Source organism: Apteryx rowi, unplaced genomic scaffold, assembly GCF_003343035.1.
Source record: "Apteryx rowi isolate R43461 unplaced genomic scaffold, aptRow1 scaffold_7, whole genome shotgun sequence".
Classification (NCBI taxonomy): Eukaryota; Metazoa; Chordata; class Aves; order Apterygiformes; family Apterygidae; genus Apteryx; species Apteryx rowi.
This window is the reverse complement of record NW_020450982.1, coordinates 7,122,426-7,139,878: the sequence shown is the minus strand read 5'-3', so window position 1 is coordinate 7,139,878 and position 17,453 is coordinate 7,122,426. Positions and strand designations below refer to the sequence as shown.

At 54.2% G+C, this 17,453-nt stretch overlaps 2 protein-coding genes across 13 annotated transcripts in view; one reads left to right on the top strand and one right to left on the bottom strand.

The window, feature by feature from the left end:
* SZT2 (SZT2, KICSTOR complex subunit) overlaps positions 1-12,966 on the top strand; it is a 61,410-nt gene extending 48,444 nt beyond the window's left edge. For 6 of the 12 annotated variants that reach the window (XM_026086644.1, XM_026086647.1, XM_026086645.1 and 3 more), the window contains 15 exons: positions 121-391; positions 647-726; positions 1,084-1,209; positions 2,959-3,164; positions 3,286-3,379; positions 4,042-4,122; positions 4,583-4,657; positions 5,732-5,797; positions 7,108-7,321; positions 7,612-7,795; positions 8,109-8,231; positions 8,525-9,026; positions 9,343-9,459; positions 9,886-9,954; positions 12,211-12,966. In XM_026086644.1, coding sequence (XP_025942429.1) covers positions 121-391; positions 647-726; positions 1,084-1,209; positions 2,959-3,164; positions 3,286-3,379; positions 4,042-4,122; positions 4,583-4,657; positions 5,732-5,797; positions 7,108-7,321; positions 7,612-7,795; positions 8,109-8,231; positions 8,525-9,026; positions 9,343-9,459; positions 9,886-9,954; positions 12,211-12,357 — 2,355 coding nt within the window. In that variant the 3' untranslated portion in view covers positions 12,358-12,966. Of the gene's footprint in view, positions 1-120; positions 392-646; positions 727-1,083; positions 1,210-2,279; positions 2,339-2,958; positions 3,165-3,285; positions 3,380-4,041; positions 4,123-4,582; positions 4,658-5,731; positions 5,798-7,107; positions 7,322-7,611; positions 7,796-8,108; positions 8,232-8,524; positions 9,027-9,342; positions 9,460-9,885; positions 9,955-12,210 lie in introns of those variants that run through there. The other 6 variants (XM_026086643.1, XM_026086648.1, XM_026086649.1 and 3 more) reach the window with 6 other exon arrangements.
* HYI (hydroxypyruvate isomerase (putative)) lies at positions 12,944-17,368 on the bottom strand. Its single transcript, XM_026086652.1, has 7 exons — positions 17,234-17,368; positions 15,342-15,456; positions 15,091-15,169; positions 14,819-14,868; positions 14,400-14,469; positions 14,074-14,208; positions 12,944-13,866 (listed from the first exon to the last, which is right to left on the bottom strand). Exons 1-7 carry the CDS (start codon positions 17,323-17,325, stop codon positions 13,778-13,780), a joined length of 630 nt encoding a protein of 209 aa, XP_025942437.1. The 5' UTR covers positions 17,326-17,368; the 3' UTR covers positions 12,944-13,777.
* Positions 17,369-17,453: the final 85 nt, after the last annotated feature.

The following is a 17,453-nucleotide window of genomic DNA, read 5'->3' as shown; positions in this document are numbered from 1 at the left end:
GACAGAGATGGCCAACAGAGATGGCTGCAGATGGTCAAAATTGGGTTTACTCTGTTCTTGTGGATCCTTGCTCCCAGGCTGGCAGTGAGGAGGCTTTCATAGCTGTGTCTGTTTCTTTAGGAGCCAAACCCCTTCCTAAACTCCACTTTGGAGGTGGATGCACTGATCCGCAGCTCCAGCCCCCCCCCTAGTAAGGAACAAGGCCGGCTGAGCAGCTCTGCACGCAGTCTGCCGTCTCTGCACTTCCATCCCGATGTGGTGCCCTTTGATGAAGCTCTACGGGATGTTACTGCTGTTAAGCGCATACCCCATGGGCCTGACTTGGGACCTTTTGACCCTGTGTCTCGGCATGGGGCCCAATTCCTGGAAATCAAGAGCATGGAGAGGAAAGGTAAAGCAAGGGCCCTGCTGTCATGGGAGCCCACCTAACTGCCTCATCCCAGCCCTGCTCCTGTCAAAGGAGCTCAGAAAGAGCAGAACAAGACTCCTGGCAGAGGGGACAGTTTTCGGCTGCTCTGACCCGAGTACTGTAAGGGGATGGGGTATGACCCACACAGAGTGTGAGGTGGGTAGGATGTGGGTGAAGGGGAGTGGCACTGCTTGGAGCTGTGGCTTGATACTCTTGTGTCTGCTCTCTTTCCTCCAGAACTGGAGAAACAGATGAAGATTGAGAATCTCTTTGTGACCTGGCAGCAGAGATCGGCACAGTCCAACATGCCTATCAGTGTGAGTGCAGCCGGGGCAGGCGGAGGGCAGACTGGGCCCTCCTGTGGGGTGCTAGGAGCACCAGGCTCCCTGTGACCAGGGGAAGCGCTGGAGCTCGGAGCAGGGTGTGTTTTGGGGCTGGTGTTTGGCTGTGGAGTAGAGCTCTCTGCATGAACTTTTTGGGCTTCTGGGCTCTAGCACAGAGCTTTGGGAACAGGTCCTCACTGCCCAGCACTGGCTGGATTATAAAACGGGGCAGGAATGCCGCTAGAGCTTAATCCCCGCTTGAGCAGTAGGATGGTGTGGCAGACAGCCTGTTCCTAGGCTTGGTGAGGGATGTGTGCTATAGCTGTGTTCCTCTTCTGCTGTGCCGAGCAGCTGGCAGACCTGGAGACCCTGAAGCAGTCCTCGCGCCTGGTTCACTACTGTGCTACCCCCTTGCTCTTTGACCCGGCCTTCCGGCAGCAGATTCAGACTGACCAGCAGTGCAAGGTGGAGGGAAAGGTGAGTGCCAGTGGGGCTGGGCTTTGTGCACAGGGGCAAAGGATGGCTTTGCAGTCCTTTCCCAGGACAGGACCGCTCTGAGCTCACCTCTGTGCTACAGGGTGAATTTGCATCCTTAGCCCAGGGCTGCCACAATGGTGAAGATGGAGTCTGGGAAAATCTTTGAGTCCTCAGAGCCTTTTTTCTGCAGCCAGGCCATGCCTGAGGAAGACTGACTTCCCTTTGCTGCCCACGGAATTCAGTCTAGCAGAGCCATCAGAGAGCACCATCTAGTACTGATCAACTGGGGAAGCAAAACTTGCTTGTAGGCGTTCAGCAGCCAGACCTGATAAACCTTGCCCACACCCAGCAAATAGCTGAAACAATTGAAAACAAACTAGCTGAATCCTGAGCAGATTGCAACCTGACAGAGTCTAACCAGTGCAGATCCCGTGCCAGTCACTCACAGTCTGTGTGTGTGTGTCAGAAGGGAAGAACAGGCTGTTGTAATTTATCTAAGTGTCAAAAGGATTCTGACAGGGTCTTTAAGCAGAGGTTGCTACAGAAATTGAGCGCTCACAAGAGAAAGGAAAAGTACCATCACAGAATGAAAATTTGTCTTTGTTTTTGGAACAGAGCACAATGAAAATTGGCTATTCAGTATGAAGAGCCTGGCAGCAGGGGCATCAAGATTGTGTACTGGGTTCTGTATCTTCAGATAATTTATCATAGTACATACAAGATGCTAAGCTTTGCAATGCTATATAACTGTTCAGGTTGGTCTGAACAGAAAAGGACTGCAAGGAACTCGAGAGGGACCTGAATAACCTGTGAAATGAGTGGTATCATGGCAGCTGGGACTTGGTTCGTAATAGAACAGCACGATACGGAGAGAAATTTGAACTACTCCTGTGTTGTACACTAACTACAGAACCTGTACAAACAGGACAGACAGCTCAGTGGATTCCTTCAATTCATGGACAGTTGCATGCAAAGGGCAAACCACTTAGAGTATGTGAGAAATGGGTGTTATGGATAATACTCTAATGCTTTTGTAAAATACTAGTGGGTTAATGTCTTCATCTGTACAGTAGGTGTGAGACCAAGCATCCTGTGACAAAGGCATTGAACTAGAGGGACTCAAGAGAAGGTCAGTGAGTAGCTGGAGAAACCCCAGGTAAAGGGATTACTCCTGGGGGAGGTGAATGAAAGGGCAGATAGAAATATGTCAAAGAAGTAAGGAGATCAACAAAAGCAACGTCAGTGTCTCACACGCACAAGAGAGAGTATTCAAAGAAATCAAAAAGGGAACTGAAAACACTTAAAAGGAAACACTATTGATATCATGTAACTGTGCTATTGAACTAGTGCTAAATCCTGAGAAGTCACCCGGATTCATAAGGGAATTGGTCTCTTACATGGACAGCAGGAGCTGAGGTGCTATTGAGCCTTGTGTGAGCCAGTCACGAGGCAGTAAGACTTTGTGCAAGCCGTTCTGTGGGTGGGAGATGTGGATTATCCCCTTCTGCCACTGTGCCTTTTTCTGCAGTCTGTTACGGTGCTGTTAGGTCAGTCAAGGGCTAGGTAAGTCTTGGATCTTGTGTTCAGCACGTGCACTAGGACAGTGTTTGAGGGAACAGCTGTTAGTGCCCTCTGGCAGAGGGAAGGTCTGCCCTCCACTTGACTAGGGCAGCTGGTGGTATCCCAGCAAGTGTCCCCTGCTGGGGCCAGTCACAGCTGGTCTCCTTAAGAAGTTATTTTCTTTTCCAGAAGCGCCACCGCTCAAATGATTCTACAGCTTCAGGGAGGGATCGCAGCCACAGCTGTGACTCGGCAGAAGCGCTGCCCTGCAAGCTGAAGGAGGAGCCTTGGCTGCAAGAAATGTGCAATGCCTTCCTGCAGCAATACATCCAGTACCTGCAGAGCATGGGCTTCATTCTGGTCCAGGTGCGGCCACCCTCGCCTACCACTCGCAGGTCAGTAATGTTCTGGGAGTTCCAGTGTTAGAGAGCAGCCGATGCACTGAGCTACCCCCTGGCTTAGCACAGCAGGGACCATGGGCCCCATGCTCAAGGCTCTCTCTGCTCTTGTTTGCAGTAGTACTAGCCGGATCCGAGCTCTGGCAGCAATGGGTGTGGAGGGGAGAGGGTCCTTTTCCTACACAAAGCCGAAAGCCGAGGGGAGTCCAAAGGTGAGTGCATGTGCTGCCAAAGCTGTGGAACTGGGATGGAAGTCAGGCTGTGAAGTGGGGTAGTTTTGGCTGGCTTTTGAATCAGTTTAAAGCAGGAAGGATGTGAAAGGGCAGGCGAAGGATCCAAGCAGGAAACTGTCTAGACCAGCACCATCTTTGGGATGTTGGGCCACATGAGACCTGCTCCCCCTCCTGCCTGACTTCAAGCAGCCTTGAGAACCCCTTCCTGGGAGTGGGTGGAACCAATGCAGATCTCAAAAGGATGGCAATAACTTGGTGAAGGCTCAGAAGAGGACCAGAGTGACCTGAAGCCAGGAGGGCTGTCTTTGGGTGGGATGCTGGTGGCTTACCTGTCAGAGATGCTTCAGTCTCTATGGGGAGAAGGTTTCTGGAGGCAGAAGGATCTTTTGTCAGAGTGAGATGAACATGAGAAGCTGAAGTTGAAGAGATCGGAGGAGGGCAACAGGCCGAAGATGAGCCTGGAATGGCTCCACTGTGAGGAGAGACTGTGCAGGCTGTGACTCTTCATTTCTAGAGAAGAGGCAACTAGGGAGGAACAGGATAGTTCTACCAAATCACAGCATTTGAGCTGCCTCCTTCCTTGGAGCATGGCTCCAAGAGTGTGCCTCAGAGCCTTTCCAACTTTGTCCTTCTCTTCCCAGAGCACAAGCCCTGCTGTTGCCACCTATCATCTACAGAGAGCTCTGCCGGGTGGGATTGTGCTGATGGAGCTGGCCTTCCAGGTGAGAGAGAACAAGTAACATAATATAGTCTCTGGCTGGGGTGGGGGAGTTGGGACAATCTTCAAAGGACACAGCATGAGTGATAAGAGAAGAGGCACAGCAGGGACATATGATTCTCCCTTTCTCATCTTGCCTCTTCCACAGTCCCGCAGGGTTGTGGGTCAGCAAGGGGTCCTCTTGCAGGGCCAAGGGCAGTAAGAGTTGCCTGGGGTGGGGCTTATATAGAGGTGAGGGCTGAGCACCAGGCACGGTACTCTGTGCTCAGCCACATGTTGCCTGGTCTCTCTCTGGACCTGCTTGGTTCGGACAGGAGGGGAGAGAAAGCCCAGAGCAAGAGTGTTTGGGACCTAACTCAGACGGTGAAGGGACAGTCTGGGGTGCAGCCAGCCTGGCAGGGGCTGTTCTCCTTCACTGGAGAAGCCCGAGGCCTGGACTGTGCTCAGTGTGCTCTCTCCTCCAGGGCTATTACTTCTGTGTGAAGCAGTATGCGCTGGAGTGCTCGCGGATCCCCATGGGCCAGTCTGTGAACTCCCAGGTAACGGCTTCACAGGCATAACTGTTGCTTCTCAGGGCCAGCGGCTGCTTTGGGGGAGGCAGTGATCTCTGGGACAGGGTGGATTTTTCAGGTGCAGCAAGTTTTGGAAAGCTCTGCTTCCTCCTCCTGGAAAAGCAGAACCATGCAGAGCCTTCAGCAGCTGCATACTCTTCATGGGATGCTGCTTAAGCAAACCTGGAGTGCAGTGAGTGTGGGAAGTTTGGGAAGAGAATGACTCTTGTCCTAGCTGGGTGAAGAAGAGAGAGCAGTCTGGGGAGGAATAAGAGCAATTCTGGCAGATGGCTGCTCCAAGAAAAGTCGGTGCATGGAAAGCCAGCAGCTTGCTGCTTCCTGTGAGCAAGGAGGAAGAAGAATGGCTGTGAGCATGGCTGGCTGCCCTTTGCTGGAGGAGATCCCTTTCTGCACCATGAGCCCTGGTTCTTGACACCTCCATGCCTTGCTTTACAGCACCACAAGGCTGCCTGCTCCCTTCTCTGTGGTGTATCAAGGTGCCACCTACTCTCACCTGTCCCCAAGGCACTGGGTGGCTGCCTAGGAGCTGGCTGCCCCCAGTCTGTCTGAGGCAGGAGGTCCTGCATGACCATACTGTCTTTCACAAGGTGACTTCTTAGCAAGACTGCGTCTTACATATTCCAAGAGTGGTTCTCCTGAGCCAGAGCATGCTGGGGCTTCATGGCAGTCCCTGAGAGTCTGCTGAGACTTTCCTGAGGAACCTGCCTATACACAGGGCAGGATTACCAGGCATTGCAGGGAATGTCTTTGCTCTCTCTGGCTGATTTGGGAGAAGGCTTTGCCTGGTTCTGCAGTGGGAGGGGACAGTGCTGGCAGCAGTGGACAAAAGGTATGGGGCTTGCTGCAGGGGCCTGGCTGACCTTTCCACATGCCAGGACTAGCCCAGAGTTCCCTCAGGTGGGGCTGTTGGGCTCCTGTGCCCTCTTTGCTCCCCTTGTCCCACCCTGGGCCTGTGTCCCACCCTGGGCAGGCTGGATGCAGGGACAGGGCTGGGCAGTGCCTTGTCCCTCTTCCCACTGGCTGTGCATCTCTCTCCATCAGGGTACTCTTACAGCCAGAGCTCGCAGCAAGAGCTGCATGGGACCCAGCTCCGTCTCTGAGTCTGCGGTACGTCCTCTCCTCCCACTGCTATGCTGGGCACAGCAGGACCTGTCAGTGCAGGGCTGAATCTCCCACTGGCTGTGCTTTCACCCTTCCTGCCCCAGCAGCCAGCTGCCAGAGCTGTCTCTTGCCTCCTGTGCTGGTGGTGGCTTGTGTAGCAGTACATGCCACAGTGGGCAGCACAGCTTGGGAGGAGGACGGGGTGGGCCCTGGGTGCTCACATGGGGACAGTGGGGATAGTGCCTTGTATTTCTTGCTCTTCGCTCTGCCTCTTCTGGGACAGAGCTGCAGGCTCCTCTCCAGGATGGTCCTGGCTGTGCTGGTTGCCCTCTGGGTGCTCGTGGCAGCAGCAATGCGAGCAGTGCAGAGAGCAAGCCTGTTCTTGTGCTGGTGCTTCCTGTCTGCTGTTTTTCCCTGCTTGCCCCATTCTTATACCAAGGGATTATGGTGTGGGTCAGCTGCCCAAAGGGGTCAAAGAGCTGAGAGACAGCAAAATGGCACCATCAGCTCTTGGCATGAGGGCAAGGCCAAGGCCTTCACTGACACTGTCCCCTGGCACAGTAGCTGCAGTTGTGCTAGGGGCATAGTCACGGTGTGTGTGTGAAGGCCAATGCTCTGTGAAGGACTAGCACGCTGGGCAGAGATGATGGCCACGTGCTGGCAGCTCCTGCTAGGACACACCAGCTGCTGCTGGATCTGGCTTCCCAGCAGCCAGGCTGGGTCCCCGCTAGTTACTGAGCACAGGGCAGTAGCAGCTCTGTCATTGCCCATCTCTGGAGTCTGGGTCCAACAACTCCCCCCAGGCCCCTGTGCTGCCTCCTGCCATGGGAAGAGGGGGGGATTCAGGGGTCAGTCCCACTACCTGTAGATCCAGATCTCACTGGGGATCCAGCTCTGGCGCATCCCATCCCGGCACAGGGACTAGGCAGTGCAGATCAGCACTCAACTGAAAGGAGGCCATGTCCTCCTTCACAGCCATGTGGCTTCCAGCTCAAGGTGGGGATGAGCCCCTTGCCAAAAGCAAGGCAGTGCTGATCAGTCTGTGCTGCTACTGGAGACCAGCAGTGGGATTTTCATTGTCCCAGCAGCAGGATCAAGTGTAGAAGGAGCCACTAAGCTGGATCCCTTGGTCCAGGGGCCAGGCCTGCAAGTCTGCTATTTGCACTGTGCCATATGGCTTCTGGGCTGCATCCTGCCCTGGTGTCAGGGCAAGGGTGATCACAACGGCTCTGCCGTACCTTGCTGTCAGCAGAGCTTTGCAGAAGGGTGTGAGGTGCCTGGGAACATGCCTGCCTTGACTCCCTGTCCCTCCCCAGCTCTCCATGCTCTTCACGGAGGAGTGTGACAAGGTGCGGGACCTCATGCACGTGCATTCATTCAGCTACGACTTCCACTTGCGTATAGTGCACCAGTATCTGCTGGGCTCCCATATGACCCTCCGCCAGGGCTACCATCTCACCAGCTTCCTGGAGGATTTCATTGCCCACCACACTGACATACCCAAATTTGGCCGCAACCATGTTTTCCAAGGTGAGTAACTTGGTGTGTGATCAGTCTGGGTCTGATTGCCAGCCTGTAACTTGGCAAAAAGTTCCCAAGTGCTCTACAAGCAAACATGACCCTGGGAGTATCCAGCGAGATGAGAGGGAGAGGGTGACATGGGGTGCCCAGCTCTAGGAGAAGTCTCTGCTGCCCTGTTGTGGAGGGTATGCTGGTTACTCAAGGGCTCTGTCCCCCAGAGTAGTTTGCAGGGACACTGCTCTGCCCGGGTAATAGGTGCTGAGCAACTCTTGTGATAGCAACATGTCCTCCCCTGCTAGGCACACTGGCCCTGCCCACCAACATGATCACTGCACACCAGCTGTACAACTACATCGCTGACCATGCCAACACCTACCACATGAAACCCCTGCGCATGGCCCGGCCAGCCACGGGCAGCGACAGCAAGAAGGGGGCACCAGGCACAGAGCAGAATGAATATGCACTGGTCTCTATCTGGAACAGGTGAGTGCATCTGCTGCTGGTACCTGGAGCTGTCCCAAATTGGCTGGCACCCCACAGCCGGGGGGAGACTGCACCAAGGTGCCAGCAAAGCTGATGCTGTCCTCTATAGTGCCAGCAGTCCTGCCCAGCTTTTCTGAGATGATGGCCAGCAAGGATGGTGTGTGTGTGTGTGTGTGTGTACGCACATGCAGTTGCCACACTTCCAAAGAGTCCTGCTATCTCCAGTCCTTCATGCACAGTAATTCTGTTGTGACTGAGAGCTCTGGGGAAAGGAAGTGAGATCTGTTTCATACCAATATGCCTTTACTCCTAGCTCGGGCTCCTACAAGGACTCTGAAGGTCTGCGTCATCATGATGACTTTGACGTGTCCCTGCTGGTATGTCACAGTGCAGCACCGTTTGAGGAGCAGAGCGAGGCAGAGAGACGCATGCTCCGGTGAGAACTGAGGGCCCCGGGACACATCACCAAAGCTTTTGGCTGGGGAAGAGGGCTCTGGAAGGGACCAACTTTGTCTGGGACATTGTGAGTAGGTGTGATGCTGTCTGGGGAGGCTCCTTTGCAGGAGACTGGATAGTGTGGTGTCTGTCCAGCACTGCTGTCCCTCTGTCTGGGCAGAGGAACACAGAGGAACACCCTTACTGGCAGGGACAGAGGCCCATGGTTCATTTGCAGCCCAGCTGGGAAGAGAGCAGCCCTTTCCCAGCTCACAAGTGTCTCTTTGCTCTCAGCTTGCGTTTCTACGTCATCATGACTAGCCAGCGGGAGCTCTTCCCCCGGCTCACGGCTGATATGCGGCGCTTCAAGAAGTTGCCGCGCTTGCAGCGGGAAGTGCTGGAGCCTGTGGTGGGCCGGGCCGCATGGGAGGCAGCGGAGCCGGAGCCAAGCCTGGGGCAGCAGCAACCAGCAGAACGGGAGCTGTGGCAGGACGTGGAGGACAGCAGCGAGTTTTATGCGGGGGGCACGCAAGTCAAACTGGGGCCTGGGCTCTTCTATACCTCGCCGCTCTTCCCCTTGCTGGCCTCTGAGGTGGCCTCAGCCCAGAAACAACTCAGCAACATGGTGCAGCTGGCCAAGTGCCACTGCCGCAGGGACAACCTCTGGAAGCGTCTCTTCCTTCTGGAGCCTCTGGCTTCTGACAAGCTGAAGCTGGGCAAGCTCTCGCTGGTGGAGCTGGAGGAGCTGCTTGATGCCGTGCATGGGAAATCCATTGCTGATGTTGACCCTCAGCTGGTAAGCAGCAGGGCCAAGAGTCATGGTGCCTAGCAGTCACTGCCCTGCTCTGGGGAAGGAGTGGGGCTGCAGATGAAGGTCCTGCAGGGCATGTCTCTTCCTACTTGGTGAGGAGGCAGAGGCAGGAATATACTTTCTAGTGGGTGAAGGGGGAGGCTGCCCAGGCCTGTGTATGGAGAGTGAATGGCCCTGGGTCAGAGTGCCTCAGTGAGCTCTGAGGGACGTGTCTCTTTAGGGGTCTGGATGCTCTAGCATTATGGCTGCTGGTGCCATGGCTGGAGGGGGTTTTGAGATCAGACCTTTTCTGTGCCCGCAGGGATGCTTCCTCACCATGACAGCCTCCTGGTACCAGAGCCTCATTAAAGTGCTGTTGAGCCGCTTTCCCCAGAGTTGTCGGCACTTCCACAACACTGAAACTGGCACCCAGTACCTGGTAAGAGCCAGCCTGTCACCCGCCTGTAGCTTTGTCTCCCCTGCCCAGGGCCCACCTGCCATGGCTTCCTGCAGTGTGAGCCTGGCGAGTGCTGTCAGGACGGCATGGGTGCTGCCATGATGTTATTCTCCACTCTGCCACTGGTGAGGTGTGATGTGTGTGCTCCTGCAGTGCAGCAGTGTCTGCTTGTCTGCCTCCAGACAGGCAGGTCACTTTTCACCCTCCAGAGCACCATGCCCACAGTTGCCCAATGTATATCCCCACAGTTTGGCAGTGTCACCCGTGAGCCGGGCAGGCTTGCACTTTCACTGCTGTATCRTGCTGCCAGTCCTGCACATCAGCACGTCCCTGGGTTGGTGCTTTCCTTTGCCTGTCCTGGGGTTTGTACTGTCTCTTTTCCAATGTGTGCTGTGGCTCTCTTGACAGGTTGTGCTTAACCAGAAATTTACAGATTGCTTCGTTCTTGTGTTTCTTGACTCCCATTCAGGAAAGACGGTAAGAATTTAAGAATGTAAGAGCAGCTATATCTGCTCAGACCAGGAGTCTGTCTAAATTCATCCAGCAGTGGCCAAGAGCAGGTGCTCATGGAGAGAGTAAGAGCAAGTCAAGAAGCTTGTGACACCTTTCCCAAATACTGTCCCAGCATCTGACAGTCCCTTTCCCCTCCCAGGATTGCTTTTAGAACCTGTTCTCAGGTGTCTCTTTCCAGGCTAAAAACTCCTTGTCTATTCAATCCAAAGCCAGACCAAACTTGGGCCTGGCTGAAAAAGTGGTCACTAGTGCTGCATACTGCTTTTACCTGGGGAGGAGGGATGGGGACCTGCACTGTGAGGGTCCCAGCAAAGCTGCACCTGTTTTGGCCTTTTCCAGGCTTGATGGCAAAAATTCTCTGCCATCAGCTGTGCTCCAGGCAGAGGGCAGGATGGCTCAGAGGAAATCCAGTTCCACAGTGATGCTATCACAGGGAATGCAGCATGTCTGATCCCTTTGTAAATAAGTTGCACTCCATCTTAAAAGTGGGTAGGAGAGACAGAAAAGGTGGTGCCTGCCCGAAGGCTGCTTGCTCAGAGCCTTCCTGCCAGCTGATGGCGAAAAGCCCTTCCCATCTCATGCTGGCTTTTGAGATTTTGTCATGACCAGTTTTATCCTCTCRTGCCAGTGGCAGTTTTGAGCTGAAGCATCTCTTCACTGGGCTGGTACTTGTCCTTCCCTGACACCTAGATTCCCCTCCACATCTGAAGGTGGAATTTTCTCCTGTCTCTGTTTTGCTATGTTAAACAAGCTGAGCTCTTCAAGCCTCTACTACTAAGAAAGGCCTTCCCTTCCCCAGTGACTTCATTGTCCTTCAGAGCCCTTTTTATTAAAGGTCAGCCTTTGTAAATATGGATGCCTGGGACTGTACCTGGTATTCCAGAGGAGTCTCACCAGAGCCTTCTGCAATTGCACTGCTTTCCTGTCCCTGCTGGTACTTCTGGTAGAGCCTGGGGTGGTATTAGTCTTTTCCTGGCTATGTCACACTGGTGATTGTGTCAGCTTGTGGTCACTGATACACCCAGACCCTCTGCCACCTTCATCACTTCCCCTTAGTGAACTCCCATCTTGTAACAGAAATCCTTCATGTTCTTAACCTTGTATTTTGTGCTTAACATTCATCCCTTTCCTGTGGCCTCTCAAGAGTCTCTAGGGTTTCTTTTTGTATTATCCCAATCCTCTTTTGTATTAGTGCTTCAAATTTTATCAGCATGCTCCTCATCTTTGTACCAGATTCATTATAAAGTACTAGACAACGTGAGTCCCAAAACCTATCCTGGAGGAATTCCATTTGTAACCTCTCTCCAGCCTTCTACTTCCCCTTTCAGCACTACCATCTTCGCCTTATAATTTTTGCATTAATTTCTATCTTTTTCAGCTTACCTAAATTTCCCATGTGGCACTACATCAAATCCTTTCTGAAGCTCAGATAAGATATACCATGATTCCTTTGTCTAGAAATATTACCTTATCAAAGAGAACTCTAGGGTTAGCATATCGCTTTGGTAAAACAGTGCTGTGTTTACTTCGTGATTCTTTCTTTCCAGGCCTGCTCTAAAGCCTTGCACGCTGTTGGAGTTAGGCTCACAGATCACTTTCTCTTCCCTCTTAAATGATGGCAGTGCATTTGCTGTTTGGCAGTTACACAGCTCTTCTCGTAGCTTTACGAGTTTGTTAGGAGAGCCTGGCTACTGGATGTGAAGTCTGTATTCCAGCTCTGGAGATCATCCAGTCCCCTGTCTCCTGCCTCCACCACACTGATCTATGAGTGCACTGAGCCACTTGCATTTTTCTTGTGCTTCAGTTTTTGTAACCTCTTCTGAACCCCATTCTCTGTCCCCCTCTGCCCTTGCCTGGCCTTGTCAGTATAGTCATTATGAGAACAGAGGTGCAACTCTTTGCCTTAGAAGAAATTTCCCTCTAATTTCCCTGGAGGCAGTAAGATCCCCTCCTCTCCTGAGGCAGCTGATGCAGGATTTGTATAACTGCAGGTTCATGGGGAGCCTAGGCAGAAGGAGTGGGCATGTCCTCGCACCTAATTCTCACTGGGACAAATGGGAGAAGGCTTAAACATGCTCTGTCATGGGAGGAGGCACTAGCTTAGTGCCCTTGACATGCTAGGACTTCTCCTGATACCTGCCTGACACTGCCACATGAGTGCCCATGCGCCTGGGTATGTACTTGTCTTAATCCCATCCCTCACTTGCTCCTTCCTCTCAGCAGAGCCTCACAGTGGTTTTCCGGGAGCCATTCCCTGTGCAGCCCCAGAACAGCGAGAGCCCTCTGCCGCAGCTTGTGTCCACATACCATCACCTGGAGTCAGTTATCAACACTGCCTGCTTCAACCTCTGGACAGGCCTGCTCTAGCACTGGAGCCCACGTCCTGCAGTGACACATGTACTGGACCTCTCTGCACATCTGTGCCAATGGTGATGACGGGGAAGAACAGGCCTCTTGGTACCTGTGCTCCAGCACTGCAGGCAGCACCGCTAGCAGCACACATGGGTACCAAACCGAGGAGCCTGGGAATGCGCGAGGGCAGCCTGGCTCCTCCTCTTGGGCTCCAGCCCCTGCTGCACTTTCACTGGCTGGCTGGTGTGGCCCTCAGCACGCTTTTCAGTACTGAATGAACTTGAATCGAATTGCAAGGACTGGAGCTTGGCTGCTGCAGCCTGGCAGAGTGGCTCTCAGGGACATGGCTTTGGCATCTGCAGGTGAATTCTGCCTGCCAGGAAAGTGTGGAGGAGCATGCTGCACCTTCTGGCATGGGGCAGCAGCGTACCTCGCTTTAGGTGAAGAGGCTCCTGCACTTTAGGGCTCTTGGCAGTGAGGCTGCCCACTTCTGGCCCTTTGCTTTTATCAGGAGAGCACTGAATGAGACAGGAAGGGTGAACTGGACCAGGGGAAAGGGTTTTTTTGGAGATGTACACTAAAGCCATTGCTATATCTGTGAAGTAAACTGAACCAGATTCCCCACTTGTGTGCTGCTGGCTAGCCTTTCATAGGAGCTGCAGAGGCAACCCTGACCCTACAGGCTGCCTCTCCCGAAAGTGAGGATGGAGGGGGCTGGCTGGATTTGCACTGGAGTCTCATACTTGCTCTAGAGCAACAGTAATACAGTCCCTCTGTCAGCACGGTGTGTCCCTGTGAAGGCAGCTCCAAGCCTGGTACCTCAGTGTGGAGGCATGGCCTCTGTGCTCAGCCCCAGGTTGAACCAGGCCTTTCTCTCAGGGAGCCTGCAAGGCAGCTGGTCGCTTCACTTTCCCCACCTGCCTGCAGGGTTTGGCATTCTGACATGAGTGTCTTGGCCACACGACAGCAGCCTCAAGAACTCCAGGGCGTGGAAGAGGCAGGATGTCAAAGCCCACAGCACCAGTCCCTCTTCCCCTGACTCCAGCTGGAGCTGGACTGGAAGAACCCACTCCCTTCCCAAGCCCAGCAGTGCCTGGTGTGCCACTGAGKGTGCCACTGAGGAGGTGAAGGTGCTCCTGTGTAGCTCTAGTCATCCTGTCAGCTCCAGTGCTGCCCCAGCCACCCCCAACTATGACTTGCGGCAGACAGTACTTGAGCAGATGAGGGCCCAACTTTCTGTGCTGGCCTAGCAGGGCCTGCTGCAGGCCTGCAGAACAGCCTTGGTCTCAGCAAACAGCAAAGAGTGTTAAGAAGGTGACTAGGACATAGAAGCTCTTAACCTTGCTCTAGAAATCACCCCAGTCAAACAGGGAGCAGACTTGCTTTTTTGTTTGGGCCACTGATTTGAATTTTATTCCAGTGATTTCATTCTGTTTTATTCTGTTGCCTTTCCGGTCTCTTCATGCTGCAGGCCTCGGCTCTCCCAGTACGAGCGCAGCCAGCCCAGACCATCCACTGTGTCTCCTACAGTGAGAAACAGGGTTTTCTGCTGGCCCCCCCCCAGGCAAGCTGGCGCTGATTTTCCTGCAGGCAGGGTACTCATCCCTAGGTGCCCCCCCCCAGCCCACTGCCTGCATAGCCCCCTAAGACATGCCTGCTTTTTTCATGGTCTCCAGCAAGCTGGTCCGTGCTGGGATCTACTAGTGGCGCTCAGACTGCAGGCCCACTCACCTTTTGGAGCGTACTCGCACCCCACGTAGCCAGTGTAGCCAAGGGACTCCAGGAGCTGGAAGAGGTAGGGGAAATTCACCTCCCCAGGGCTGTCGGGCTCGTGCCGCCCTGGCACCTGTGCAATCTGGATGTGACCTAGGGAGAGAATGAGAGGCTCTTTGCTCAAGGCAACTGTGCCTGCAGCCTTCTATAGGCATGGGACAAGGTGACCTGAGAGCAGCCCCTCATCCCCAGCCAGCCACCACAGTGTGGGGAAGGAGGGCCCCATCTCAAAGCCACTCCTGCCCCATGTACGTGTAGGAGCCCCTTCAGGTGCAGTGCCCTACCTATGAGGGGGAAGTATGTCTCCAGGTTGCGTGACAAATTCCCATCCATGATCTGGCAGTGAAAGATGTCCTGTGTGAGAGAGGAGACAGTGTAGGCTGTTCAGCAGCAAGTGGCTGGGGATGGAGTCCCTGTCCCTCCCTGTGCCCCCAGGAAGGGCTACAAAGCCCACAGCCACCAGGGCTCCCCTGTGGTGCCAGGCCCTGCATGCAACATGCTGGGGATGCTGGAGCAGGGCTGCAAGGCCCTGAAGCGTCTGAGCCTTTCCTGTGGCCCTCACACCACTGTGCTGGGCATCTCCTTCTGCCTGCTGTATTTGGCTAATACTCAGCTTCACCATGGAGCGGGGTTTGGCTTTACAGATGGGAAGCGAGGTTCCCTGGTGGAAGGTGGACCCTTGAGATGCTCGATACTGACTCACCAGCTGCAGCTTCAGGTTGGGCCGTCCCACCTTCTCCAAGATGGCAGCAGCTAAGGGTGCAAGAGATGAGCACCAGTCATTCCCAGGCTGGGAGCTTCAGGGTGAAGCCCTGAGACCCCCATTCATCAGCTGTGGTCCCACAGCAGGACCCTGCAGGTAGGCAACCTCCTGGCTTTGCACTCGAGCAGCAGCAAGGGATCTGCCTTCAGTCAGAATGTTTAGGGGCTCTTTCTCCTCCCTTGAAGGAGACTTTGGGGAGATGTCTGCCTTACCTTGGTGCGGGGTGTTCAGAAAGTAGCGGGGGTCAGTGATGCGACTGTTAATAGGCTCTATCAGTCCAATCATGTCTTCCTGTAACACAGTGATGTCACCCAATGGAGCATCTTGTCACCTCTGCAGCAGGCAGCTGCTGGCTTGCGCTGCAGCTGAGAGTGCTCCTTCCCTGTTCCAGGCTGGTGGTGGACTCGCCACCCTCAGTCCGCTAAGAGTTGCACCCATGGAGCAGGACCTGTTTCCTAGTTACCTGGGCCAGGATGTCAGCAGCATATCGGAGATTCTCAATGAACGTGGTTTCCATCTCACCTGCCACTGCTGCCCGGTCTGCACCCACAGGAACCCGCCCAGCCATCAGATGGATCCTGCAGAGAGATCAGCCGTGGGCAGTAGCTCCAGTCTCCAAACTGAGTGGTCACGCACTAATGCACCTTCCTCTGCAGTTAGAAAATGCAGCGAGGGTAAGGAAGCAGACACAGAACGTGTCAAAAGTAGTTCCCTTCCACGCAGGAGGCAAAACAGGCTCCAGCGAGCTGCAGGGATACAAGCCTGTACAATCCCACTTCAGTATGCAGAAGAACATCTTTGAACCTATTAAACGACAAATGATAGGCCTTGGTTCTTCCCTCTTTTGTCTGCTGCCTCCTCCTCCCTCATGCCAAGGCCAACCCCAGAGATTCAGAGGGTGAATACCCCCATAGCGGGTCTCACTACTGGAGCTGCCCTGAAGCCATCATGATGGACRGCAGGTGCGCTGTCTCTGCTCGCAGCAGATCGGATGCCTTGTCTTGCTGTTTGCTACGGCCAAAGGTTTAGAACAGGAAGGGGAAAAGGTGGCCAGCTGCTGGGCTATGACAGGCTGCATTCAAAGCTCAACTGCAGGGCAGGAACAAGGATCTTGATTTGGTGAAGGGGTACTGTGAAACCAAAACAGACTATCATCTCCCTGTTAACAGAGCGTAATGACCTGGGCAACTGCAGCCCTCAGTCTGATGCATCCTGTAGGCAGGGCCTTAGATTACATTTTGAGGGAAAGAATGATGCAAAGAGGTAAATGGAATAGAAATGGAACATTGTTTTTCTGAAGTGGATTGTGCCAGACTAACTACATCTCTTGCAATGCATCTACTGCACTTTGATCAGTGGGGACTTCAGTAAAGCAACTGTTGTGGTGTCAGTGGAAATTACTTGTTGAAATGGTGTGTGTGKGGGGGGGGACTACTGTGCAGAGATGAGGACAAGAGCCTCCAGGAGGCATTACAGGATAAGATGAGTGGATAGACCCTTATGAAGGGTCAGCTTTGGGACTGCTCTGAGTGAAAACATTAACTGTCTTAGGACTGCATGCAGGAGTGTGCAAACAGAACTGGCTCCTGCTCCCAGCAAGGGAGGCACTGCTGGCACAGCGGAAAAGGGCTCATCGTCACAGGAAGGTCTCTGCGCCCCAGGGGGTGGCAAGGTGCAGCAGTACAAAGGCCAAGTCCTGTACAGAGAAACAGCTGAGGCTGGCAGCTGAAGCAGGAGCAAGTGACACAGAGAAGTGCTTTGATGCAGTTATCCTGAATCACCTGAGGCGCAAGAGGGGCCTACTGCCTCCCCTGCAACTCTAAGATTAATTGCTTTAGGGTATGAGAGGAGCAGAGGTACCTACAAGCACCAGGGGGAGGGTTTGCCTTACAAAAAGAGGTTGGCCTGTTCAACACAGCACTCAACAGGGGCCTCAACTGCTGTTCAAATGTATACTAGGGTAAAAGTATGGCTGTGTAAGCTGCAGGACAAAGCTGGCCAGGAAACCAGGGCAAAAGATGGAGTCAAAAAAAGGGCAGCTTGTGGGCAGAGGTGCTGGAACAGTGTTCTGCTGCAAGCAGGGGTGGTAAAATAACCACCATGTTGGTAGGAGAGTGACTGATGGAGGGGGGAGACAGGTCCAGCACGGGGACTGTGCGAAGGCCAAGCGCGGGATCGATGCCAATGGGGATGGTCCCTGTTGGGGGTGACTGTCTCCATGGGGTACAGCGTGACCAGCACTGCCTGCGGGCGCAGGGCCAGCGCCACCTTGACTAGGCTGTGGTGGCCTGGGCACAGGCAGGTGGGGACGAGGAGGGGATGGCACATTGCTCCCCCGCCGCCCCACACACCTACCTGGGGCAGTCCACGGCCTTGGCGTACTGCACGGCCATGGCCAGGCCCTCGCGGAAGGCAGGCTGGCGCCCCGGCACAGCCCCCAGCCCCATCTCGCCCTTGTCCGGGTCTCCTGCAGGGGGGATGGGGACCGGGGAGATTAGTGGGACTCACCCCTGCCTGGGGACACCCCGCCTCGCCTCCGTGTGGGGATGGCACCCCACATCCCCCGCCACCATCC

Bases quoted from the DNA above. Each gene is read 5' to 3' on its own strand.
- HYI (XM_026086652.1), bottom strand. From the start codon at position 17,325: ATGGGGCTGGGGGCTGTGCCGGGGCGCCAGCCTGCCTTCCGCGAGGGC. The intron at 14,869-15,090 runs GTAAGGCAGACA...TTGCACCCTTAG, and splicing joins TCTGAACACCCCGCACCAAG to CTGCTGCCATCTTGGAGAAG. The intron at 13,867-14,073 runs GTGAGTGGGCCT...TTCTCACTGTAG, and splicing joins GTGCGAGTACGCTCCAAAAG to GAGACACAGTGGATGGTCTG.